Source organism: Simochromis diagramma, unplaced genomic scaffold, assembly GCF_900408965.1.
Source record: "Simochromis diagramma unplaced genomic scaffold, fSimDia1.1 OVJJ01000371.1, whole genome shotgun sequence".
Classification (NCBI taxonomy): Eukaryota; Metazoa; Chordata; class Actinopteri; order Cichliformes; family Cichlidae; genus Simochromis; species Simochromis diagramma.
The window spans coordinates 2,777,773-2,804,785 of NW_024386920.1; the positions used below are offsets into that span (position 1 = coordinate 2,777,773).

A 27,013-nucleotide genomic window follows, 5' to 3' on the forward strand; every position below is an offset into this window, starting at 1 on the left:
GAACTTGAAGAAAACTGCTGGACGGGCTCACCTGAGCCTCCAGGGAGGTCAGAAACAGGTGCAGGTACCTGCCGGACAGGCTCAGCAAACACAGACTCGTCTAAAATGTTTTTTAGCTTCCTACCACCACGTCTAACAGTCTTAACAGTCTCAACAGTCTTTGATTTAACAGTTTTCACAGTCTCAGAATTTACATGGCCAGGTTTAGAAAAAACAGACTTGGCAAAAGTGGGTTTTAGCTTGTTCCCACCATGATGAACAGTCTTAGAACTAAAAATCTCAGAGGAATGTATATTGTCATTAACTAGCTCGTGAGGAGCTAAACCAAAACTGGCCTCCCAATCCAAATCATCATCGAGAAAAGAGATCCCGAAGGTGTCTGAGGTGAGATCGTAGTCCTTTCTGTTTATACTCACCACCACAGGTTGCTCAGAAGTGTCCATATGACAGCGGCGTGGGCGACGTTTTCCTCGGGAGGAGTAACGTTGTGGCTCCAGCGAGGAATGCGTGTTCGAAGTTAAACGAAGACCTCCCACTTGTAGTGTAGGTAGCACAAGTGCAGGCGAAGCAGCAGGTGAAGCAGCATGGCGTCTCCGGGGACCCCCCCAGAGCTAAACGAGTCCCATGAAAAATGCGCCCATAGTCGGGGGTGAGCCATGGCCTCCACCGGAGCTCCTCCTCTAGCTGGGAGAGAGCTACCTACCGGCGCTCGTGCAGTTCAACGTCTGCTGGGTCCATAGTGTGGTCGCGATCTTCTGTCATGTGAGGGCTGTATGTATGTATGTATGTATGTATGTATGTATGTATACGTTTCAGTGAGTGTGGGTTTGGGCTGTAGCCATCAGACCGCTGAAAGACACAAATGGAGTAGCTTTTTTTCCCCCTCCCATGTTTTTCCTTGACTAGAGTCTCGGACGTCGCTGCGCTGCGGTAAAGAAAATGGAAAGAACAAATTGAAGCAGATAGGCATAGGTCCAGTTTTTCCTCGCACCATTTGTGATCAGCATTTTTCAAACCAGTGACCAGTTTATGCAAATAAAGAACACAAAAAGGGAGCAGGAGATGTGTGGCTCAGATAGCAGGCCTCAGTAATAATGGGCTGGTAGCATGATGTATGAGCCAATTTAAATAACATAAACCTCCTCGCTTCATCTGGAAACTTGAGACAAACACACACACACACAGACACACACAGATACATATACATTGTCTATAACAGCCAAGTATACACATAAAACAGCACATATTGCATTAAAAAACAAACATTACCCTTTGTATTACTCAATGTGCTTGGTTCCCTGGAGCCACGGGAGCCCGAGCTACAACAACTGGGCTACTTCAGTCTATTTGGCCAGTCTAGCTTAATCTACATCAGTCGAGCTTCTGGAGCCACAAGATGTTGGCACTCAGTGAAAAACAGCATGAGAGAGAAGTGCAGACATTTACCTCCTGCTAACTGTCCAATCAGCACGTTCATTCTTCTATTTCTCTGAATTATGTGTCTTCAACTGCTATACTGCTACTACTGCTCCCTTACAGAGTGTAATTACTCAGTTTACATTCAAAGCTGCACTTATTCTTTTCTGGGACATTTCTGCTCCGATGTGTCTCAGAAAGAAGAAACTAAAAACATATTGTCCCAAACTGCTGCCTGCTTATGAATTTCTCAGACGAGGGGGTCAAAGTAGATTCAGGAATTTTGTTTGTGGCCGACACACCAATGTAAATCTGTTATTAACTCATCAAAGCACATTTTTGTTCTGTTTTAGTTTACTAGCTAGTTAGTGAGCTCTGCTGTGTTTAGTTGTTAACTGTGCCCACAGTTTAACGTGTGGGTTTCTTAGAGCATTTTTATTGGAAATAAAACAATGAATCAATCCAGACTAAAACTTCTGCAGAGCAGCAGGGCCGTGCAAAGGCATCATATAATCTCTAGTGTATTTTTCACGGTGATCAACCAGAATCACATTGCGGTCATTTGACCCACTATTTGCGTATTATTTGTTTGGATATTAGAAAATTTGGATAAAGAAATGGGCAAGCATAAGAATTTGGGTTTGACAAGGGTCAAACTGTGATGGTAAGATGATCAGGTCAGAATATCTCTAAAAGTTTCATGGAGTGTTCCTGGTCTGCAGTGGTTTGTATTTATGAAAAGTGGTCCAAAGAAGGAAAAGAGATGAAGCAGTGATGGGGTCACTGAAGACCAATCATGGGCATCGGAACAGAACTGGGAACAGCTGGCACCAGGATGCACTGTGGGAAGAAAGCGAGCTGACGGAAGTAGTTTGATGCTTTGGGGGAATCTTCTGTTGGGCAACGTTGGGTCCTGCCTTCCATGTGGGTATTATCTTGAGATGTACCACCTACCTAAGCATTGTTGCAGACCACACAACCCTTTGACAGAAATGGTATTACAGCACCTATTGGCTGTGGTTTCTTTCAGCAGCATACTGCTCACTGCCATGAAGCAATAATGGTTCAGGAATGGTTTGAGGAGCACAACAACAAGTTTGAGGTGTTGACTTGACCTCCAAATTCCCCAGATATCAGTCCAATCAAGTATCTGTGGGATGTGCTGGACAAACAAGTCAGATCCATAGAGGCCACAGCTTACAACTTACATGACTTCAAGTATGAGTTGCTGACAAGTTGGAGCCGATACCACAGCACACCTTCGACGGTCTAATGAAATCCATGTCTCAACAAATCAGGGTTGTTTTTGGTAACAAAGGGGGACCAACACAATGTTAGGCAAGGGGTTGTGATATTGTGCCTGACTGGTGTATCTTACCTTGTTACTAGGACACAATTATGAGCTCATGTCTTCATTAAGCCCAGTCACAGTTAAAATGTACTTTTCTGATGGAAAACCTTTACACCAGTCCAAAATGAAGGAGTTGTGGTTCACATGCAATTTAACTGTCACCTCACATTTGGCACGTGTGTTTTAAAATACTGCCATTTATAATTTACTTTGTACCTCCTGTCAAGTAAATGCGCTCTTTAAGGTCTTAGACTCTGTTAGTGTTTTGATTCAATGAGAGTCTCTAAATTTGTTGTTTTTTTGTTTTTGTTTTTAATATCAGTAATGTGGTTAGACTCTGACCATTTTAACACTTTGGTTGTTTCCTTTGTGTTTGTTTTTCTGACAAATGCTGTGACAAACTGCATCGATTTTATTTATTTATTTATTTATTTATTTATTTCATTTTTATGGAGATGGGAAACAAACATGGTAGTTAATTTAAAGAGTGCCTGTTTGGTCCAACCTGTGCTATTTGACCATGAGGGAAACTTGGAGTGCAGAAAAACAGTAAGCGATTAGCAACGAACATTGTAGACTAAATAAAAAACAAAGATCTGTCCTTTTAACACACAGGGGCAGACACACTTATGCAATCAAATATAAATGTATTTTTACCAGCAAACATTCTCTCTTATTCACACACACACACACACACACATAAAAACCATGCAGGTGGCCGACCATGATAACAAACAGCATAATTAGGAGCAGGTGAATGTTATAAAGCACTTTCTACTGCAAATTCGAGATGAACACGGAGTAAAAAGGGAAACGAGTATGTTTCAGCGATTAGGAATAATATCTAAACCGCCACGATTTAACAGATGAAGTAGCGTCTGGCTGGCTTAATGACAGAAAGGTGAGGTCGCCACGGCGAATGAGAGGGAAATGGGGTGTAGGAGAAAAAAACAAGAAAATATAACTGGTCCTCAGCCTCATGCAATAGTCAACCACCGCCTCTGCAGCTTGATCTAAGATTAAATGTTTTCTGTGTTTCTCCAAATTAAATCTGTAATGTGAATGAGATGAAAGATTGAATTCAGATATTGGATTAGCAACCTCGTGAACAGAAAGCTAAAGGCTGTGCAGTAACATCACAGATTTTTGGAGGTTGACATTTTAGTAATTTTAAGGACATGTTGTAATGTTCCATGAGTAGATCCACACTACTGTCTTGCTTGGATAAGAAATCGAGTTAGGTAAATCATTTGTTGGCCAAAGGCACGATCTTTGTAGTTTTGCTTCTGCTCACCACCTCAGTGGATTTCAAATCAAACAAACTATGAATGAAGCACAGATGTTCTCCTTTAATTTAAGGGGTTTTACCAAATAACAATTGCATTATAGCCATTTTTATAGATGGTACCCTCATTTTCAGACACTCAAAATTAAACTGGACAAATTAACACAAGGATTCTTTTTACTTGGGTGAAAATCTGTTGCAGTCAACATGAAGAAGAATATCTGATTTCTTTGCTTTGAGAAAAGCTTAGGTTGCATTTGCAGTATGTTTTGGCTCATTAACCATTTGCACTGTAAAGCTCTGTTTTGCTGCTTTTGGCTGATTGGGAGTATAATCTGAGTATAGCCCTGTACACTTTAGAATCCATCCTGCTGCTCCTGTCAGCAGTCACATCATCAGTCAACACAGTTGTTTTTCTTAATCATGGGAAAAAATTCTGTCCTCATCCACCTTAGTTGTCTCCTGTGAACTTTCAGGTCTTTTATTTTTGCTGAGTTGAACAGGAAGTTTGTGTTTGGTTGATTATTTCTTTGTTGTAACAATGCTTCTTGGCAATAAACCTTATATGGCTGGAAATCCTGTTTATTTCCCTTATTGACTCCTGTTCGGTGTTGTTTATTGGATTGGATGATTAAAGTCTGAAGAAACAAGACATACTGGTAGTTTAACAAGTAATTCATTTAACAAACAGGGGGTGTGTATGGCACACCCACAACAGCCCAACAACTCCTCCTTACACAGGCAGAATCTGGACTCACTGCTGAATGTATGTTACCAAATGGACCAGTGAAGGTCAGTCGTGGCCTACAGTTCCAGTCTGCTCCACCTTGTCTGTTCAGAGAGCTCTCGGCCAAATCACCCGGCAATTCTCGTCTCCAAATCTGTAGACTGCTTACAGTTCCTAAGCGCTGACAAGGTGACAAACTGTTTGCTTGTGCTGTGGTTTTATTGACACGGCCACTTCACAGTCTTTCTTTGATATAACCTGTTATATAGAACTTGGCTTCAATTTGGAGATGCTACGAACGGTTCAAATGAAGATGCAACTTCTTTTCTGGAACATCAGCTTGAAGTTGCCCTATGACACAACCAAACACAAATTTCCTCACTTTTCCTCAAATTTAATTAAAATGAGTTTAATTGTAGATATATATTTGTCAACTTTTCAGAGAGCCAGAGTAGCTGTTGATTCTACTTTATCTTTCAGTTAAGCTAGTTGTACCATCCTCTGGCATCAGCTCTAAATTTAGTGTTTTCATCTCACCAGTAGAGATGGCACAATACCACTTTTTTTATGTCTGATACCGATAGCGATATCATAAATTTGGATATCTGCCGATACTGATATGAATCCGATATTGTCGAACCACAGAACTGTTTAGCCTGCAACACTGTTTTTATTTTCAACGTAAAAGTCTATCCATCGTACAGTCAGACTGAGCAATGACAACACACAGATGTCCGAGCGGTTGTTAAGCTTAATGTAGAAATGCTTTACAAATATTCAGACATGAAATTACACACTTGCTTTACTTCTCTGGGACAGCTTGCTTGGACATGAAATGCCGGTTTGGTAGCACGTAGCGAGGCTCCAGATCCTTTCAGTGTGAAGTAACTCCAGATGGCTGACAGGTCTTGCATGCAACGGCCGCACTATCACGTGATCCATACCTCTCTGACGTGCTAAAGTCATGAGCTGGATTATTCCATGTCACAAGTTTTGTGAGGTGCTTTTGTGATATTTAATGGATCAGATTACATTTTTTATTTCTCCCTGATATCTGATTCAGTAATTTAGGTCAGGATCGGACCGATACCGATACTGTACAGTTTATTGGATTTACAGAAAGTGTGCAATAATTGTTTTAAAAAAAAAAAAACAGGCAGGTGCATAAATTTGGGCACCACAAAAAAAGAAATGAAATCAATATTTAGTAGATCCGCCTTTTGCAGAAATTACAGCCTCTAAACGCTTCCTGTAGGTTCCAATGGGAGTCTGGATTGTGGTTGAAGGTATTTTGAACCATTCCTCTTTACAAAACATCTCTAGTTCATTCAGGTTTGATGGCTTCTGAGCATGGACAGCTCTCTTTAACTCACACCACAGATTTTCAATAATATTCAGGTCTGGGGACTGAGATGGTCATTCCAGAACGTTGTACTTGTTCCTCTGCATGAATGCCTTGGTGGATTTTGAGCAGTGTTTCGGGTCCTTGTCTTGTTGAAAGATCCAGCCCCGGCACAGCTTCAGCTTTGTCACTGATTCTTCCAGAATCTGCTGATACTGAGTGGAATCCATGTGTCCCTCAACTTTGACAAGATTCCCAGTCCCTGCACTGGCCACACAGCCCCACAGCATCATAATTTACTGTAGGTAGCAGGTGTTTTTCTTGGAATGCTGTGTTCTTTTTCCTCCATGCATAACGCCCCTTGTTATGCCCAAATAACTCAATTTTAGTTTCATCAGTCCACGGCACCTTATTCCAGAATGAAGCTGGCTTGTCCAAATGTGCTTTAGCAAACCTCAAGTGGCTCTGTTTGTGCTGTGGGCGGAGAAAAGGCTTCCTCTGCATCACTCTCACGTACAGAATCTCCTTGTGTAAAGTGCGCCGAATGGTTGAATGATGCACAGTGACTCCATCTGCTGCAAGATGATGTTGTAGGTCTTTGGTGTTGGTCTGTGGGTTGACTCTGGCTGTTCTCACCATTCGTCACTTCTGTCTATCCCAGATTTTTCTTGGTCTGCCACTTCGAGCCTTAACTTGAACTGAGCCTGTGTCTTCCATTTTCTCAATATGTTCCTAACTGTGGAAACAGCTTAAATCTCTGAGACAGCTTTCTGTATCCTTCCCCTAAATCATGCTGGTGAACAATCTTTGTCTTCAGGTCATTTCAGAGTTGTTTTGAGACCCCCATGTTGCTAAAAGAGGAGGGAAAGTTACAGTTGACCCCCTTAAATACTCTTTCTCATTATTGGATTCACCTGTGTATGTAGGTCAGGGGTCACTGAGCTTACCAAGCCAATTTGAGTTCCAATAATTAGTTCTAAATTTTTTGGAATCAATAAAATGACAACAGTGCCCAAATTTATGCACCTGTCTGATTTTGTTTAAACAATTATTGCACACTTTCTGTAAATCCAATGAACTTCATTTCACTTCTCAAATATCACTTTTTATTGTAACAACCAACGATTTATACAGGAAAATAATGACTATTAATGAGGTTGCCCAAACTTTTGCATCCCACTGTATATCGGATCGGTCCATCCCTACTCACCAGCAATAAAAACTAAAGTTAAACTGCAACACCCCAACATCTCAAATACCACATCATCATATACTATTTTAGGTCCTTTTCCACTGGCCGGCTTGCAGTCCAGACCTGTCATAGCTAATATAGATAGATAAAATAGATAACTCTTTATTGTCATTGTACAGTCATACCTAAAACAATAGTAAATTGGAACCTGTCCCGCATCTGCACTACACACTATACAAGACAACACAAGAGAACACGATACAGTACCTTAACTTAATTAAAAAAAAAAAAACGCTGAGTGTATGTTTATTGCACATTGTTATTGATATTATTATAATTGTTATTGCCCTGCCGATAAAGTCCAGGGAGGTAGCCAATCAGGTCAGCTGTTAGCATTGATTAGGGCTATTGCCCTGTTGTAAAAGCTGACCTTGAGTCTGTTTGTCCAGGACCTCAGCAGCCTGAATGCCAGCCAGACAAAAGCAGCTCCATCAAAACATGTTATGACCTGCAAAATACTACACAGAAGGCCCCAAAAGCTGAAATCATAAATCAAACAAAAAAAAACTTTGCTTTTAAACCTGGATTTATATAAGTTTCTTTTTCACCACCTGGTTTGAAAGGTTTGATATGGTATTTGATAAAGAAATTGTCACACAAGACAGATGAGCAGAACTCACATGGAGGCACAGAAAAGCGTGGTGAACAATATTTATTTGCTCAAAAACACGAAGTTACGAAGTGAATGAGACTGCGAACAATAAACTAAGATTTACTAGATCTGTAAAAATTAATGATAAACTATGACTCAAAGCAAACTCTATCACAGAGACCATAATATTAAACTCCGGGACCTGGGTTTCGGTAAATGCAACTGGGAGTCAGTACACTGCAAAGAGAAGAGAATAGATTTTGTGGCTGAGGCCATGTGATCCAGAGGAGAAGTGTCAAAGCACATTTCTTTAATCTTACAGTTTGCAGATGGAGAACTGGCAAAAGGAGATTGAGAGGTCCGGGTGAGGCAGCCCGGTTCCAGGGCAGGGAATCCGTGGAGTGCAATGACTGTGGCCGGAGGGCAAGGAGATGAGTAAAGCAGACTGAAGGTGTGAGAGACTGAACTGCCAAAACGAACCAGCAACCAAATGAAAGTGAGTATTGTCGGAGATGGAAACCGAAAGAGAAAAACACGGTCACAAGGTCATTTGCATTCTATGGAAATCTACCACCCAGAGGTGGAAACAGCAATTCGGATGATGACTCCAGCACTCACCCAGACCATGACAGAAATGCTGCTACAACCAACCAAGTCAAAATAAAACTACAAAACAAAAGAAGGTAGGGCGGGTATGGCAGTGAAGTTAAACCATACATGCCATTGCTTTTAGGTGGCATGCAGAACAGGTTCAATCTGTAAGGAAGTTGACGTGTTAGGATAACATGTGACACGCTAGTGAAAAACTAAAGTGAAAGTATTTTAGAAGAAGCTTAATATGGAGCACAGACAGATACACGGGTGGTAAGACAATATTTACATCACTGTTTCAGTGTTAACTTCAACTTTATATAGGTTTTGTTGAATCTGTTATTGGCAGCAGTAAAATTATGGTGATTTATACTTCTGAAAATAGCAAAGCTTTTCACTTAATCTTTATATTGTTTAAATCTAGTTTGAATAACATGGATACTTGTAAACTATAATGAAAACAAGAACAGTTTTAAGAGACACACAAGACTAATCTACTTTATTTTAAACATCTTGATTTTTGGATTAGTATTTATTAGTACTGTTTTGGTATTATTATTATTAGTAGTAGTAGTATTCACAGCCGTAGTTGTAGTATCAGTATTAGGCACTTGTGGGTTTTTTGTTTTGTTTTTCAGACTACCAACAGCAAGGAGTGTGACACAGCCTTTTTTGTTTGTGTGCTTCTTTTTGTAGTTTTTCCATATTTGTTGGAATTGGTCCAAAGGTGCTGAAAGGTTAAAGAGGAACAATGACCAATAGACTACCTGCTTGTGTGTCTATTCCATTAAGCAAACTGTGTGAAGCTGCTGAGGCATTTATTGAAAACTGTAATCAATTTGAAGAAAGAGCACAAGCCATTGGCCATGATCTTCAAGAGCTATCTGATGAATATAAAAAGATGGAAACTGAAACTACATGTAAAAATAGGACTGGGGGACGCCCTTAAAGGACTGGGATATGTAGCCGCTTTAACTACAGCGGCTGGAGTAGGACATACAGTTTTACGTGGAGAAGGTGAAAAAGCGCTCGCTGCAGGATGTTTTTTCTTACTTACATTATCTGCTGCTGCAGTCAAAACTGGAGACTCAACTGTTTTGAATGCAAATGTAAAGAAGGCACTCACAGAGCAGGATATGATGAAAAGTTTGAAAGCTTTGGTTGAAGAATTCATGACCATTATTGGAGCACAGAAGACCATCCTGGATGATATCATCACATTCTCAGATGAACTGAATGAAAACTCCTCCATTGTAAGAACAAAAGCTGGAGCACAAGCAAAAAAAACTCTTTCAGACATTAAAAAGTTTCAGGGACTTCGAAATGAAATAAACAAACTGACAGAGGATGTAAAGGCCGCACATCTTATAGCTGAGTCAGCCCGGCAGTGTGAGAAAACTCTCACTGAGCTTTTAAAAATGAGGAGTAAATTCAAAGAGTTTGAGCAAAATTAGTATGAAGTACTTTGATACCTTTTTTCACTGGGGAACTTTAATGTGCAGTACATGCAGTTGATGAGTGTGCAAGACTAAGACAATATGCAAAGATCAGTCTCATGATATAACAGGTCAATCTATAAAGCAGCTGCTTAAAGTACAAGAACAGTTGCAACTTAATATCGTACCTAAAATTATTATTAACTGTTATTTTTAAACTGTTTGTTTCAATTTTTGTTAAAAAAGCAAGGTTGCACTGTTAATTTCAATCATCTGTACGACCAAAGAAAAACCTGAAAGAAAAAGAAATAATGAAGTATGTAGGACATAAACACCCATATTATGCTGATGACGCCATCTTTTTAATCTTATGGTTTTCAAACTGCAGGTCTGAAGTCTAGTTCATGAAAAGCTCTTTACTCTTTCCTAGTCTTTCCTATCCCTCAAAGGAAATCTAAATTAGCACTGGAAATTAACACTGGTCTGACAGCCTATTGGCCTTTAAATCACTTGCTGAAAGGCAGAACTTATTAGCATTGAGGCAATCAGACAAATGAGATATTTAGCATTCTTAGCTGACTTCTGTGCATATCACATATATGCACAGAATGGTAAATAATGGTTCTTAGTGGTGTAGATAGTGATGCTTATTTCTGCTCAGTCAATTAACACATTCACTGACGTATTGTGTTGTTCTACACCTTGTCTTGCTGTAATCAGTAGTTGCTTTTCTTGGTGTCTCTTTACTGCAATAAAACTTGAAGCACAAATAAACTTTATCTGAAAAAACAATAACTGTGAGTATATCCTAAAAGCTCCTTTGGGTCAGGGACCTGTTTCACCAAGGTAATTTTCAACCTGACATCTAATTCACTCACAAACTGCAGATATCTACTTCTTTAATGTTTTCCTTTCTGTCTCTTTAGAAATGTAACTAATTAAAAATTTCAATATTTCATGTTGCAAATTCAAGGAGACAGGCCCAAAGGTATGTCCGTATCACAGTGGTTCAGAGGGTAGTGCCATCAACTCACACTGAGGTTATTGTAAGCACAATGTCAGTTTTAGTAACAACTGTTCACCTGGTTAGTAATATATAGAAAACCAACACATTTATGAACTACACTGACTCTACATAAGGCCACTCTTGCAGCCATACTGATTACTCATGGTTAGGCTGATCAGGGATCAGATGAAAGCTGTGCCAGCTCTGGTGATGATCATTATCATGTGTGAAATATTGCTTCCTTTTTTTGTCTTTTCTGCATTTGTGTAAGATGAAGTGTAAAGACAGATAATTTTTGGGAGAGGTAATGTTCTATTAAAAGGCCTGCAATTCATACCATCACAAATCACATATAAATGACAACATTAGTTATGGAGAGAATGAACACCCTGAAAAGGACAGCTAGCTGTTCTTGTTTGTGGTCACGGGCAATATGGATACACTTTTCAAAATAAAAAAGAAGAGAAAGAAAAAACATCAGATTGTAGCAGAGTTCGACATCCTTGTCATGTGTTTCCACTTGTGCTGTGACTGTATTCCTCTTCATTAGTCAGTCAAACAGAGGTGCAGCAGCACTGGGAAGCAAATGCCTTCCATGTGTCTCTAATTGCCTCAGTAGAGGTATTTAACACAAGGTGAAGCCATTAACACATGGACACACTTGTCAGATGTGGAGCCAGGCGGCTCTGGGTGAAAGAGAAGACAAGAGCACATAAAAGCTAATGCAAAATCCACAATGTCCATCCAAGGAACCTGAGTGATTGCTGGCCAGAATGCTGTGCATCAATTCAGGGCAATTCAGGAAACGCAAATATAAGAGTGAAGCACTACATTTGTTTGTTTATCCACTGCAACCTAAGACTTTGATGAGTCTGAAAAAGTAAAATCTGAAACCGAAGAATTTTTTTCAATAAGGTTCTTTAAAACAAAAAGTGTTCTTATAAAATAATATCTAAACTTTAAAAAATTGTGTATGAAACCATGCGCCCATACTTTCACCTCATGTAAACAAAGCGCATGGTTTACCATGTTTTAGGTAATAGCTCCATCTGGTGTTTAACTGGAAACACTGCATCATCCAGGAAAACAACTGATTATATATAAGAAACAGAATAGAGGCTGTAAACTCAAGATTAAAGTGTGAATTATCAGAGTAAAGTAAACATGATCAGTCTTGAACACATAGTAGCACGAGGGTAAAAATTAAAAGTGTAAAGATCGTTCAGTTTAATTCATTTTCATGGTACTGATACTGTGCTGGTTAAAGGGGACACAGAGCTGCTGTACCTTTGTTTAGTCACTCACTTTAATATGATACTGATGAAATTGTTTACAGAAGGAGGGTTTGGCTTTTAGAGATACAGGACAACAGAAGATTTCATAGCTGAGGAAGTTTGTCGCTGTAGCAATGTAGGGAAATCACATCACAAACTGTAGGACTGCCCCAGGGAATGTTGGTAGGTTGAAATGTATGGATAACACAGTGGGAGATTATTATAACTCCTATAAATTGATGGCTTTGTCATCATTTTTGCTGCCAGCAGGGGGCAGTGTGGCACAGACCCTCCGTAAACAGACAGTAGCTTCACTCTGCAATGAACTGAAGTCGACTGCCGTCTGTCTCTTGATTGTACAGGTTTGTGACAAAAGTTATAACATAGAAGTTGATATATCCACTGGTCGGCATGTTTATTAAAGTTAAAAATGGTTTTTTGTGTGAAGAAATTGTATAAATATGTGGTTTGGTGGGAAAGGTGGATTTGCTTTTGACTAAAGGCTGTGATGGTTCCATATTTGATACTGGCTCCTGAACGGGCTCAAAATATCGAACGTGAGAACAGGACACCGATCAGCATCTGTTGGAGAGTCTGATTAAACACTGCAGTTAGATGCCAGTCAGTGCTTGATAGCCTCGGATGTTCTCTGTCACCACTTCTTTCACACCTGTCTCTCGAAGAGCTTCTCCAGGGATACCTGCAGTGTTATAAAGCACCTCCTCGTCCTTCAGCAGCCTTCCCATTGGCAAACAAAAAGACAACAAGACACAGACTGCAGTGACCAAATCCCGGCTAAATATCTGAGCAAACACACTTTGGCATATCCGTGAACACAAGATCCTTCCTCACCAATTATCTTGACATGCAACCATACTGGGAAAGTGCTGCAAAGTAGAGGCTTTCCTCACACAGGGTGGCTACAGCTTTGTACCAAAATGTCACCATACAGGAACCAACAAAGTCAGCAAGATCCACCCTGAAATTTTGAAGCAGCTTGGATCCAGACACCTTCAGCATTGTGAACTGGTATGGCTGTTTCCTTGGCAGGGACCATGCTTAAATTTTGAACTACTTGATCAAAGCCTTTGTGACTACATACAAGACTGCAACCAAGGTCTCCCCATAACAGAGATGAGGCTGATTTTATAGCAGCTAGTAAATGCTCTGTCACATCTGAGTTCCACAGGAATACTGCATGTTGATCTCAAAGACATGGACTGCCGTTACTGCCTCCTTAAATTCAAAGTTACTGACATTAGTCTGGCATGTCCCATCTCTTCAGTGATTCCTGGTGTCTGTATGGAAATTGTCTGAAGCATGGCACCAGAGGTTATGCTCCACATTTCATTTAATGAACCCATTGATACGTGGTCTCTGGGCCCTGGTAGCTGTGCAGCTGGCTCTATCAGCTCTACCCTGGAAATATGGAATATTGTCTCTTCAAGTTCATCTTGACTGACTGTGGTACTAATACTGAATACTGTTTCTTTACAAGAAAACTAAATGAAGAGCACTCGAGATTTAAATCACAAGAGCAATCTGAATATGAGATGAGGATTCCAACCACATAAAACCAAATGCTTAAAGCTTAAGAATCTTGATGAACTCGAACAGTTAATGAAGGTGAGAACAGGAAGCCACAGTGATCAGCATTTGTTGGTGAGCCTAATTTAAAGGATGCTGCGCTTGAATGCAAACCAGTGCATCACACCCAGCCGGTTCTCCAGCTTCCCTTCTTCCCCAGCCTCTCTAAGAGTTCCCTAGAGACACCTGCACTGAAAAGAAGAGCACATAGGACCAAAACCTTGTGGTTTCTCATCAGGTTTCCTGCTGGTAAACAAAAAGACCACACAACATCGACTGCAGTGTCCATCATCTGGCTGTATACCTGAATACTGCACTGATTACACTGTCTTACTGTTTTACTATTAGTATTTTAATTAAAAATGAATTACCAGATTACTCCAACAAATATCACTATGGGGTTTGTTTTGTTGTGCTGTTGTGTTTTGTTTTGTTTTTTCACTTTCCCCTCACCCGCTCTAACGGTCACGGCAGATGGCTGGCCCTCCCTGATTTCAGCCTGTCCTGCCTGACATCTTTTGCAAATTATGATATGAACGCACTGTTGTGCCAATCATTAGTTTATCCAAGACAACCTCTAGATTGTCTACAAGCTGAGGTCACACATTTCTGATAACAAATATGTGCCCACCCAAGAAAGAGAGACACCAAGATGAAGGATAAGAGCCCCAGAGAACCAGAAGCAAGCGACACGTACTCCTTCATAGGCTGGCTATCCTGGCATGAGCCGAGAACAAGGTGCCAGGCATCTGGGCCACCCAACAGTTAAGTTTAAGTCATGTTAAATAAAACAATGAGCATCAACCAATTGTTGTTTTTGATTCTTCAAAAAAACATGCAAGGGCCTTGACAACTGGCCTGTAGAAACTGAACTGTCACTTATAGAATTAGATGATTTTGGGTACACAAAGAATTCTGTAGTGTTGTAATATTGTAGGTTGCTTAACTTAAAGTTTAAATTGCCTTGAGGTAACAGCTGTTAGGATTTATACATGCAAACTGTAATACTTCCACACAATGCTTTGCTAGTTCTTTTAAACTGCATGTGATTATGAGGTATTTTATAGCAGAAAACACTTATGATAAGATACTATGTGATAATATTATATGAAGATTATATAAAAATATTCAAAGAGATACGTCAGATGTGATACAGTTACATCACATAGATGTCAAAAAACTGCCAAAAAAAGACTGCTTATCTTTTAGATCTCTTCTCACCAGTACATTGCTAACATAGGTGGTTAATATAAAGTGGACTACAAGGCCCTGTCCACGTACACGGGTGCTTTTTAAGCTTTAACTGTTTCTGCTCTTCGTGCACACGTATACGACATTTTGGGTCGCTGAAAACAACGTTTTTGGAAAAATTCCTTACAGTGTATACATTTTAACAAACTCCATATCTGTGTTTACATGTGGACAAGGAAAATACAAAAACAGTTGTCTTGCAATGTCAAGGATTTGGAGTCAGACTGTGTGTTATTGTGGCTTTTAATTTTTTCTTTGAATTGTTCTTTTTCCAGGTTTGAACGATTGTATAACATGTTTCTTTAATGACTTTAAAAACAAGAATTGGGTGAAGAAGTTCACATTTATTTTTGATTTTCTCTAAGCCACAGAATGCTAAGTGTATGGATGTTTGACAGTTTCTCTGGACAGAATTGGCAGAATTAATTTAAACTGTTGGGGTTTGCGGTATGGACCCTGCTTTTAAGCAGTCCCATAATTTTAAAAAACAATTGAGACCCAGGATGTGGAGGAAACAACTAACAAACAAAACAATAAAAAATTCAGAAGACTCCAAAATAATTAGTTCAAACAACTGCACATAAGTATATCTTATTCTGATGTGTCACTACTTTGCCAAAGTTGGTAAGAAGAACAGGAGAGGTTTTGATTTTGTTTTCTCCCTCTGCCAAGTGTCTGATCCACACTCCCGTCCAGTGGGTGGCGATAATGAATCTTTAAACTTCTTTGCTAAGTGCAAGCAGACCCAAAAGACGAAGGAGAAGGCTTGGAAACCTTCCAATCATTTTTGACAGTTACCAATCAGCCAACAGCTGGTTAGCTTAGTTTAGCACTGCAAGACTGGAGAAGGGGGCGCAGCTGATTTTGTCCAAAGGTAACTAAATTCACCTGTAAACATAGCAAAGGCTCACAAAACAGTATGTCTCACTGCTTTAGTGCTACCATAACAAAGATTTTTAAGGCTGTTATACATTCCAAGAAATTCCTTGAACAGGACTATTTAGGCTTGTCCTCGTCATGAAGGTGCCAGGCAGCAGAAACTTCAAAAGAAGTCACTGCTGCAGGCCAAGAAACAGATAGAAACACAACTTCTGTTGAACTACAGAGGCTTTTGTTTGTACCAGAGCAAATGGTGTGAAGGTTACATGATGTTTGGTCACAAAGCCCAGCCCAGTGGCTTTCCTGGAGGCCTGTTTCAGACTGAGCCTGGTTACCTGTTTTCGCCTGACTTTACACTAAACTAGCTGGAGTTTCAAATTCAAATGTCAGATATTAGAATTACCTCTAGTCTGCAAATCTAAGACAGGAACGTGAAGTCCAGATGTCAAAATAAGGTCTTTAGCATCTATCGGGAACAAACACTGGGTGGAAACGCAAAACAGATCATTTATATCAGTGCTGAACGTTTTTCATGATCAACAAGGTTTGCATTTACAGGTTTGCATGTACTTCACTGAAAAGATGGCTTTGTAAGTTGATTATTTCAGAAAACATTTCTTTATGTGAAAGAAAGGGTGGCTGTGGCTCAGGTGGTCGAGCAGATCAGCTACTGGTCGGAAGGTTGGTGGTTCGATCCTTGGCTTCCCCAGTCTGCATGCCAAATATCCTTGGGCAAGATAATAACCTTGTTGCCCTCCGATGCATCCATCGGAGTATGAATGTGTGTGAATGTAGTTTAGGTTGCACTTGAGTTTAGAAGTGCTTGTATGAGTGGGTGTGAATGGGTGAATGAGGGTAGAAAAGGCAAGGAGAGTAGAAAGGCGCTATATAAGAATCAGTCCATTTACCATCTTTCCTGAACTGCTTATGAGAACATCGGCCTTGCTTTAAGTCAGTGTAAACATCCAAGGGTATCCTAGTCTCACAAGCTTTTACATATACAGCACACATGTCTAGAACAACAGAATTTTTAGAGAGGGGACTTTTTCTTGGGCATTAAGCACTCAGTACACTGCTCCATACCCTGACAAGACAGGAAAGTGGTTTCCATAGTTCCTATTTTAATGTAAATTTTAAAGCAATTTATCTTTTTTCTTCTTCCTCCTCCTTAGGTTTATTAATAGCATTTGAATAGTTCAATTAACTGTTGTTTCCAAATTATTTTGGGATTCTGTGTAAAATGCAGATTAAAACAGAATTCAATCGTTTGCAAATAATTTACATGATATGTTTAACTGAAAATATTACAAAGAAAACAGAAGCAGGAGTTACAGCAGTTAGTTTACCAATCAGAAGCTTGATCGATGGTCCCTCAAAGTCTGTATATCAACAACATACAGACAAGACAACTGATCGAAAAGCCAAACCAGTGATTATTTCGAGTAAGTAAGAAGAAAGACATAAAGTAAAGGCATAATGAGGCTTGTAGTAGAAAGTGCCTTCAGTGTGCAATTAGAATAGAAAACCAGTACCAGTTCATTTTCCATGTTTAGATCATGTAGTTGTGTGTTGTTGTTGTTTTTTTTTTTAGTTGTTGTTTTTTAAGTGATGTTAAGCCAACATTGTACTATTATAAGAGAGGATTTTGCCCACTAGGGGAAAGAAAAAAATTACCCTGACTTTTTTATTTTCCAAAGACTTGAAGGGGAAAAAGTCAAAGTTCTTTCTCTACTCTCAGAATTCTGACTTTTTTTATGCATTTTGTCTTTTTTCTCCTCATCATCTTGTTTATTTTTTTTTTTAATTCTCAGAATATAGATTTTTTGTTTGTTTGTTTGTTTGTTTGTTTTTTATCACGCTGATCACTCCATCTTCTCCTGTGTTGGAGACACACAGCAAATATGAGCCTCATTTTTTGAGGGTGATTTTTGATTGGTCAGACCACCCGCCGGTTGAGTTTGATCCCAGAGAAGGTGATAGTTTTGCTGAGTCTTATTTGTATGTCTGTATTGTTTTAAATTGCATCTGTGACTGTGGAGAAAAACTTACTTTAACACGCTGCTTGGTAGATAAGCCGTGTGCCCCAGCGCGCAAAAAGCGAGCGCTTAATGCTCTAACAGCGCCGCTTTTTCTGCTGCCTTTATGGATTCTGGAATAATGAACTCCAACTGTAAAAGTGTTGAGGACCTTTCGGACATTCTTCATTCCTCCTGCACTGATATCTTGGACTCTATTGCTCCGCTCAGGACTGCGCGCTAAGCATTTATCAGAGCCATGGTTGAACGAACATACGCGCTCCCTCAGATGCGACTGCAGACGCGCCGAAAGGAGATGGAAAAAGGACATATTGCACGTTTCCTTACAGATTTTAAGGACTCGTCTTTCTGCTCACCAAGAAGCTGTAAAAACTGCAAAGACACAGTTTGTCTCAAACTTAGTGTCAGTAAACAGTCACAGGCCTCAGGTACTTTTTAATGTCCTTAATCGCTTTCTTGGTTCACGTGATAATGCCGGAGCCATTCCTCCACCAAGTATTTGCAATGATTTTTTAGCTTTTTTTAATGACAAGATTCTATCGATTAGGGCTCTTGTCTCGTCGTCCGCTGCTTCAGATCCGAGTCTTTCTCCTATGTGCTCTTAGAGCAGTTTGATCCTGTCTCCCTTAATGACTTGACTGCGGTAGTTAGTAACCTAAGATCATCACACTGCCCCTCCGATTGTCTCCCTCCAAGCTTGCTTAAAAGCACTTTTAATACTGTTGGGCCTTTTATCCTGAGATTAATTAATACGTCCCTTGCTACAGGCTGCGTCCCATCATGCTTTAAACAAGGTATAGTTCAGCCTCTTCTTAAAAAAATAAAATAACCTTGACCCAACTGTTCTGTCCAATTACAGGCCAATCTCAAAGCTTCCTTTTCTGTCTAAAGTTTTGGAGAAAGTGGTCTACTTACAGTTGCAGGCCCACCTTGACTTTAATATGATCTCTGAAAAATTTCAATGGTTTTAAATCACTTCATAGCACTGAGATGGCACTTTTAAGGATTTTTAACGATATTATTTTAACTCTGGACTCTGGCAGCCCTGCTGCCCTTTTATTGTTGCTCTGCTTTTGACACGGTCGACCATGACATCCTGTTATCACGGCTAGAATTTCATGCTGGCCTAAAAGGATCTGCCCTACAGTGGTTTTGGTCCTACTTGTCAGAAAGGTCTTTTCATGTCAATACGGGCCCCCACAACTCCAAAACCGCCCCTCTTAAATACAGTCTACCTCAAGGCTCTATTTTGGGTCCTGCCCTGTTCGCACTCTATCTGTTGCCATTGGGCTCCATCTTCTCGCGGTACAGCATTTCATTTCAATGTTTTGCTGATGATTTGCAAGTTTATCTACCTTTAAAAGCAGGGTCAGACCATCCCCAGCTCTTATTACGCTGCCTTGACGATGACAAACAGTGGTTGGCATAAAAAACCTCGGTGTCTACTTTGATGGTTCTTTTAAATTGAATAAGCAGGTGAGTGCAGAAGTTCAGTCCTGCTTCTTTCAGTTAAGACAGCTAGCCAAGGTAAAGACATACCTCCCGGCTAACGTCTTTGAACGTGTTATTCACCTTTTCCTTACTTGCAGATTGAACTACTGCAATTCATTGTATTATGGTCTAGATCAGGCCACCATCCATCGTCTTCAGATGGTTCAAAATGCAGCTGCTCGCCTGCTAACTGGTACCAAACGGAGAGAGCATATAACCCCAGTTTTAGCTTCTTTACACTGGCTTCCTGTCTCTTATGGGATCCAATTTAAACTTTTACTTTTTGTTTTTAAGTCACTTAACGCCCAAGCTCCTCCTTACCTATCTGAGCTCCTCTCTGCTTATGCTCCAGGAAAAACCATGACGTGTAGCCCAAAATTAATGCAGTCCATCCCACGGACTTATCTCAAATCTCGTGGTGATAGATCCTTCTCTGTGGCAGGTCCCAGACTTTGGAATAGTCTCCCCCTAAATATTAGATCTGCACAAACACTTGAGCAATTTAAATCATTACTAAAGACACATTTTTATGCCCTGGCTTTTGACACACTATGGCCCAAGCATTTTGGTCTTATTGGAAATAGTTTTAGTTATTGTTTTAATTCTTTTATTGTCCTATTATTGTTTTATATTGTTATTACTGGATTACATTGTTGCTTCTTAATGCCATTTTTATATTTTTAAGCACTTTGTGCAGCATCGGCTGTTTGAAATGTGCTATATAAATAAACTTGACCTTGACCTTTCTTTGAAATTTTAAGATTACAGCCATTGCTCCTATTACACCACCCTACCTTACATTCTGAAAGATTGAGCTTCTCTGGGAGGCTCTTTTAATACTATCCTGCTCCCTTCAGGGCTCGCCACAGAAGATCATCTGCCTCCATCTCACCCTAGCATTCTTTTCTGTCACACCAGCCCTCTCCATATCCTCCTTCACTACATCCACAAATATTCTCTCAGATCTTCCTCTTTTCCTCCTGCCTGGCAGCTCAATATTCAGCATACCTTGTCCAATATGTGACTAACCCTCCTCTACACATGTCCAAACCATCTCAACCTTGCCGCTCTAACCCTCTGATGTATATATATTTCCAGTCCTGTCTATTCTGGTCACGCCCAATCAAAATCTGAGCATCTTCACCATTGTCTTCGTCTTTCACCTCAGTGCTGCCATCTCCAAGCTAGTAATGAAACTAATTAGTTATGCAATCTACAGCTTTTCAATCATGTTTATTGCATTCAGGTTTTTACACACCTGTCTAGCCCTTTGGAAACAAGGTTGTATATCCAAACATGAATTTTGCCTTTTTATTGAAAGCAGTTTAAAAAGAAGTCAAAGCAGTTGAGTTAAATCCAAGTCTTGTTTCAGTAAATCCAATCATTTGATCCTCTTTGTTGCCAGTCTTTATTGCTTTTGTCTGTTTTCAGGCTTATCTGACTGGGTGGCTACTCAGTGATACGTTTTCTTTCATGGTCTTAAATGTGAGTAATGAGGGGGATCATCATTCCCGTGTAATGGTCGTAGATTTGATTAACAACGGGAGAGGAGATTGAGCCATCGATCAGCGTGACGAACCCGAGAGTTTGATCCCTTTTGTTGTACTTGATTGATCAGAGGTCAGCGGGGATTCGCCCTAATTGAGGAATAAACACGTCACGCTGTTAACTCTGAGTCACTGTCCAAACACTGGCAGAGTTTTTTGTGAAAACGTCCGCGTTAACAGGCAGCTTTTGAAAACGCGCTTCATTTGCGTCACGGCTCGGTTGTTCGTTTGCTCTCCAGCGACTGGCCTCATACTGATAACGCATGACGTGGGACAAAGGTGACAAGACATCATGATCGGATAATTTTATTTGGTCCAGCGAATAAAACGGTGGCACCGAAGGGCCAGGGGTGCAATACTAAATACGTGAAAGTTATTCTCTTCAATACATTTGAACCTATTTTAACACATGCGGTCAATCTGTCGTAAAACGTGCATAACAGCATGTCTGAATTAACTTTTCAAATGAACAGGAGCGTCTTGTAAACTACAGTAAGCCGGACAAATTAGTGGTGTGTTTATTTTTCTTTACAGCTGGATCTCTGCTCGTTTCCACCCATACTTTTGTGTATTTGTTTTTTTTTGTGTTTTGTCATCAGTCATGGTCCAATCACCTCTTACTGTTTGCTAAATACAAGGGCACCCCCTCATTTATTACTTACCCTCACACAGGTGTAGAGCTCAGTCCAGTCTGGAGATGACGGCACGAGCTCCGCGCCTCTTCCTCCTCGCTCTCCTGCTGCTAAGATGCGTCACCCCGCTGGCGATCCCGCAGGACGGTTTGGACGCGACGAAAATGGCCAGGCAGAAGCTGGATCGTCTCTTCTATCTTAAGGATATCCCCAGACCAGCGGTGGCTCCTCAGAAGAAGGCTCCTCAGTTCATGCTGGATCTTTTTAACGTGGTTTCTGTCACGGATGGGACCCCGGAAAGCCAGACGGACATTCTGGAAGGAAACACGGTGCGGAGTTTCAGCGATAAAGGTGAGAAGCAACAGTAGCGGCTGTTCCGCGAGAATATCTTCCAATGAGTTTGCATCTAGGGCGCACAAAAATAAGAAGTAGTATGCGTATAAGTGCGTAAAGACGCAATCGCGCACGGCTATGTGTCTGTTTAAAAGCCTGCGCTTTTCCAGTGTATGGTTTCATCATTTCTCTAAATATTTTTATATTGTTTTGTCGTCTGCAGGACAACCTGGAGAGAGTTTTCACTTCTTCAACTTGTCATCTTTCGGCAGAGATGAGAGAATGATCAAAGCGCAGTTCCGCTGGTTCCGAAAGAAAAGGAAGTTTTATCCCGGAAGCTTTCACACGCCTCATTTCTACAAAGTAAATGCTTCTTGTTTGCTTGCTTTTAAAGACAAATCATTTTCACTTTTTTCTTATATTGTACAGGAAACATTGTGGCAATATTTTGGCGCACTAACTACTAAGTGTACTCGCCCGGTTTCTTTGTCTGCAGCATTTGATAATCGTGGGCCTTTAACAGGGATTCTGACGTTTTTGAAAACAAATAGTGATAGTTTCTGTTTGTTTGTTGGTGGTGGGGTTTTTTCCTCTTTTTTTTTTTTTTTCTCCAGGTGGCTCTGTATGAGGTGCTGGAGAACCTTGTGAAGCCATGGCGAGGAAACCTCATCACCTCCAGATTGGTTCCACTATACACACAAGGATGGGAAGTCTTCAATGTCACTCAAATAGTAAAAAAAAAAATCCATAACTTCATTTTCTTTGTTTAAAATGAATGTTTGAGGCTTGTTGTGAGAAAATAATTCCTTTTAAGTTAAATCATTGGTCATTATTTCAAAACTCAGATGATCAATTCCAAATAAAAATGTCTCATAATGATGACGATCATGGTTTGTGTTAGATTGGAGGGATGATGTCATGCTTGTTTTAAATGTCAGGTATCCAAGTGGATCCAGAACAGTCAGGAGGACAACGGCATCCTGGTGGTGACTACACTTCCTTCCGGTAACTGGATGGAGTCGGTGTTGCATTCATCTAAACAGAATGTAGAGCTGACAGACACAAGTGCCTACCTGGTCATATTCTCACACGACAAACAGACAGGAGCATCAAACCAGTCATACTTTGGTAAGGTGGTGAGAGAGATGTGGGCATGTTGCACAGTGTGACCTTTCCTCTGTTATAACAGTGATTGATTTAGGCAGGCAAGATGATTTTGCCATTTTTAACTTAATAAGAAATTCTAAGCAAATTGCAAGTGGAATATTTGGACTCCTGCAACTCATCTGGGCTTTGGTTTCATGCTTGGTGGGGTTTTTTGTTTGTTTTTGTCTTTTAGACTTGGGCTAATCAAGTCTCAGGGCAGATGATCACCATGAAAGAAAAAAAGTGAGGCATCTACACATCTCATGCTAGTCTGCTTAGCACCAGTTGACCGATCAATACAGTTTGTTCACTTAACCCGTCTCTTGACTGTGTGCTGTTCATATGGATCCATTTTAATGCAGTTACAGTACGTTATACATAATACGGCTTAGTTTTTATCAATGAGTAAAGTTCTAGCATTATGTCATTTAAATGCCAAAGTGAGATTTGAGTGAGTTTGAGGAGTAAATGGTGATCGTTAGACGACCGGGTCTAATCCTCAGCAGTTTTGTTTTCTGCAGTGGTCAGTATCTATTAAAAGTGGTCCAAAGAAGGAACCAGCAACGGGGTCGTGAGAGATGAAGGCTCACTGATGCACATGGGGAGTGAAGGTTAGCCGGTGTGGTTGATCCAACACATGAGCCACTGTAGCTCAAATTGCTGAAAAATTTAATGCTGGTGTCGTCAGAATACACATGCCATGCTGACCCCTGTCCACCGTCAAAAGCACCAACAATGGGCATGCAAGCATCAGAACTGGACTATGGTGAATGGAAGAAGGTGGCCCGGTCTGATGAATTACGTTTGGGGTTTTTTTTTTTTTTACATCACTTGGATGGCAGGGTGCGTGTGACTCTTACCCAGGGAACCCTATGCTCTATGGGAAGAAGGCAACCCATCATAGGCAATGTGATGTTTTGTTCTGCTTAGAAGCCTTAGTTTCTGCCATCTATGTGGATGTTACCTTGACATGTCCCACCTACTTAAGAATTGCTGGAGACCATGTACACCCTTTCATGGAAACAATATTCCCTGATTGCTCTGGTTTCTTTCAGCTGCGTTAAAGCATTAACGGATCAGGAATGGTTTGAGGAGCACAACAACAAGTTTGACCTCAAAATTCCCCAGATATGAATCCAATCATGTGTCTGAGGTGTGCTGGACAAACTAGTCCGAACCATGGAGGCCACACCTCCATGCTTACAGGACTTAAAAGGATCTGTTGCTAACATGTTGGTGCCGATACCACAGCACACCTTCAGGGGTCTAGTGGCTGTTTTGGTAGCAGACTAACTGACTCAATATTAGGCAGGTGATCGAAATGTAAAAATGGTCATAATTTTCTATCCTACCCTCATCACAGGACAAGCCCAACCTGAACCGGCTGCCCCCGAGCACCGCAGCAGAAGGCCTCGTGCATCTTCCAGTGTCATGCCCCTCGACAGCTCCCAGCACTGCCAGCGCATTTCTCTGTTTGTTGACTTCGAGGAGATCGGCTGGTCGGGCTGGATCATCTCTCCCCGTGGATACAATGCCTATCACTGTACGGGCTCCTGTCCGTTCCCGCTGGGGGTAGGCATCAGGGCGACCAACCACGCCACAGTGCGTTCTATCATGCACGCACTCAAGGTTACTAGCGATGAGGTGGAAGCGCCCTGCTGCGTGCCGGACACGCTCCAGTCTATGAGTCTGTTGTATTTTGACGATGAGGAGAATGTGGTTTTAAAGCAGTATGACGACATGATGGCGTTAAGCTGTGGTTGTCATTAGCTGCCTGTGAGTCTCCTGGATTCGTTAACACTGGTCAACACATGGGCATGAAACAGTGAGGGTTAAGTTCCTGTGTTTTTGATGGTATTCACTGAGGTACTGAAAGAGCTATTTCATAGCTACTTGTCGCTAATCCTTTGACGATGCAAGTCCAATGGCCTGTTGTTGTTCTCCATTTTTTTTTAAATATTGTTTATATAGTTTATATTGTGGCCCAAAGGCCCACTTCAGGTTCTTCTTCTGGAGTGTAATTTGAATGTTTCTGTGACACTGATATGTCCATGTGGTCCGTCCTACAAAATCATTACTTTTTATTTGGAATTAACTTTTACTGTTTCTCAGCAGACTGTGGTAGCTGCCACTAAAATGCTCAAAAATTACAATTAAAGGTGATGTTTTCAAGTATTCATTGTTTTAGTTCAGGAGCACATCAAATTAAAACTATTTTTACATTTAAGCAAAGAACTACTCCAACATTTTAAAGTAACTTATTTTTTAATTGGCTATTTAAAAAACACATTTGGATAAACTGATTGAAAATGATTTCCAGGGACTATTATTTATTAAGTACGACATATCAATGTTTTACAAGGGGATTTGGACTGAGTAATGAGTCAGTGTCAAAAGTTTTTTATATATATATATCTTTCAAAAACACAAATACAAAAATTAAAAAAGTGTGATGTACAAAAAAAAAAGCTCTGGCTGTTGATTTCAAGGCCAAAAAAAAAGGACTTTGCAAGTTGTTACAACCTGATTCTGTAATGTAAGAAACAATGTTACATGTTTGTTTTATTAAAAGCAGGGGGGCTATGCTGAATGAACTGGGGGAAATTAAAAGACCCTGCATTGTGTTTTCAAGTTCTTATTATATTATATTAGAGCACACAGGAAATAAAAGAAGCACATCAGTGCCCAGAAACATTCTTGCTATTGTTCGGTGTCTTAGCATAAATTGGTCAGCAGGTAGGTAGGACAGAGGTGAAGCTGGAAGCTGCTAATGTGCTTAAAAAGAATACAAACTAATATTTGATGCTGTATTTAATAAAACAGTTTTAAAGACAACTGCAGTGGTTTTAAATAAAAATTCTTTAAATTTGCTTTTTTTAAATTCCAGTGTTTTAGAAACAGTCTACTTAAACTGTCAACAAAGAAAAACACTTGATTGCACTGTATGTCCAAAACATTTGTGTATTATGTTAAAGGGAGTCTACAGAAGCTTGTTTCTGCCACTGGAATAAAAAATGCCATGCGTAAGAATAGAATAGAATAGAATAGAATGCCTTTATTGTCACTATACAGTTGTACAATGAGATACAGAGCATCTCCTACTCAGTGTAAACATGCTGGGTGGTACAGTTCTGCAGCGCTATGTACATATGGACAGTATTAACATAGGGAAAAAAAAATAAAAAAATAAAATATATATATATATATATATATATACATACACACACAATATACAAGACGTAAGTAATATGTAATAAATAGTGTTATGTATATACAGTTGAGTTATTGCACATAGAATTGGTATTGCACAGTGGTGGTCCATAGAGGAAGTGGGAAGTGGGGGGGGGGCTGTGTTATCTGTGCATGTGTGAGTTCAGGGTGGTTATCGCTTTGGGGAAGAAACTGTTTTTGAGTCTGTGGGTTTTTGTGCTGATGCACCTGTAGCGCTTCCCTGAGGGAAGCAGGCTGAACATGTTGAAGCCAGGGTGGGAGCTGTCCTTGATAATGTTTGCTGCTCTGGTGAGGCAGCGGGAGAAATAAATGTCCATCAGGGAGGGGAGAGGGCAGCCGATGATCTTCTGTGCTGTCTTGACCACACTCTGAAGCCTCACTCTATCTGCTTTGGTGCAGCTGCCGTACCATACCGTGATGCAGTAGGTTAGCAGGCTCTCAATGGACGAGCGGTAGAAGGTCAGCAGCAGGTTGGAGTTCAGCTTGTACTGTAACCTGTAAATGTTGAGCTAGGTATCTCAAGATTTTGAGTATATAAGTTGAAATTTTGAGAAAATAACTCAAAATTCCAAGTTTGCTCTGCAAATCAGAAAACTCTGTAAACGATG

At 40.4% G+C, this 27,013-nt stretch overlaps 1 protein-coding gene and 1 long non-coding RNA gene across 2 annotated transcripts; both read left to right on the forward strand.

The window, feature by feature from the left end:
* Positions 1-8,704: 8,704 nt before the first annotated feature.
* Positions 8,705-9,573, forward strand: LOC120736541. The gene is made up of 2 exons (XR_005696527.1): positions 8,705-8,829; positions 9,195-9,573. It is a non-coding gene; the product is annotated as an uncharacterized LOC120736541 (long non-coding RNA).
* A 6,240-nt stretch (positions 9,574-15,813) lies between these two features.
* Positions 15,814-26,195, forward strand: LOC120736539 (bone morphogenetic protein 2-B-like). The gene is made up of 6 exons (XM_040036763.1): positions 15,814-15,984; positions 21,736-22,046; positions 22,252-22,391; positions 22,643-22,759; positions 22,967-23,156; positions 24,538-26,195. The coding sequence occupies exons 2-6, from the start codon at positions 21,761-21,763 to the stop codon at positions 24,942-24,944; spliced, it is 1,140 nt and encodes a 379-aa protein (XP_039892697.1). The 5' UTR covers positions 15,814-15,984; positions 21,736-21,760; the 3' UTR covers positions 24,945-26,195.
* The last annotated feature ends 818 nt before the right edge of the window (positions 26,196-27,013 follow it).

Bases quoted from the DNA above. Each gene is read 5' to 3' on its own strand.
- LOC120736539 (XM_040036763.1), top strand. From the start codon at position 21,761: ATGACGGCACGAGCTCCGCGCCTCTTCCTCCTCGCTCTCCTGCTGCTA. The intron at 22,760-22,966 runs GTAAAAAAAAAA...TTTAAATGTCAG, and splicing joins TCTTCAATGTCACTCAAATA to GTATCCAAGTGGATCCAGAA. The intron at 23,157-24,537 runs GTAAGGTGGTGA...CCCTCATCACAG, and splicing joins ATCAAACCAGTCATACTTTG to GACAAGCCCAACCTGAACCG.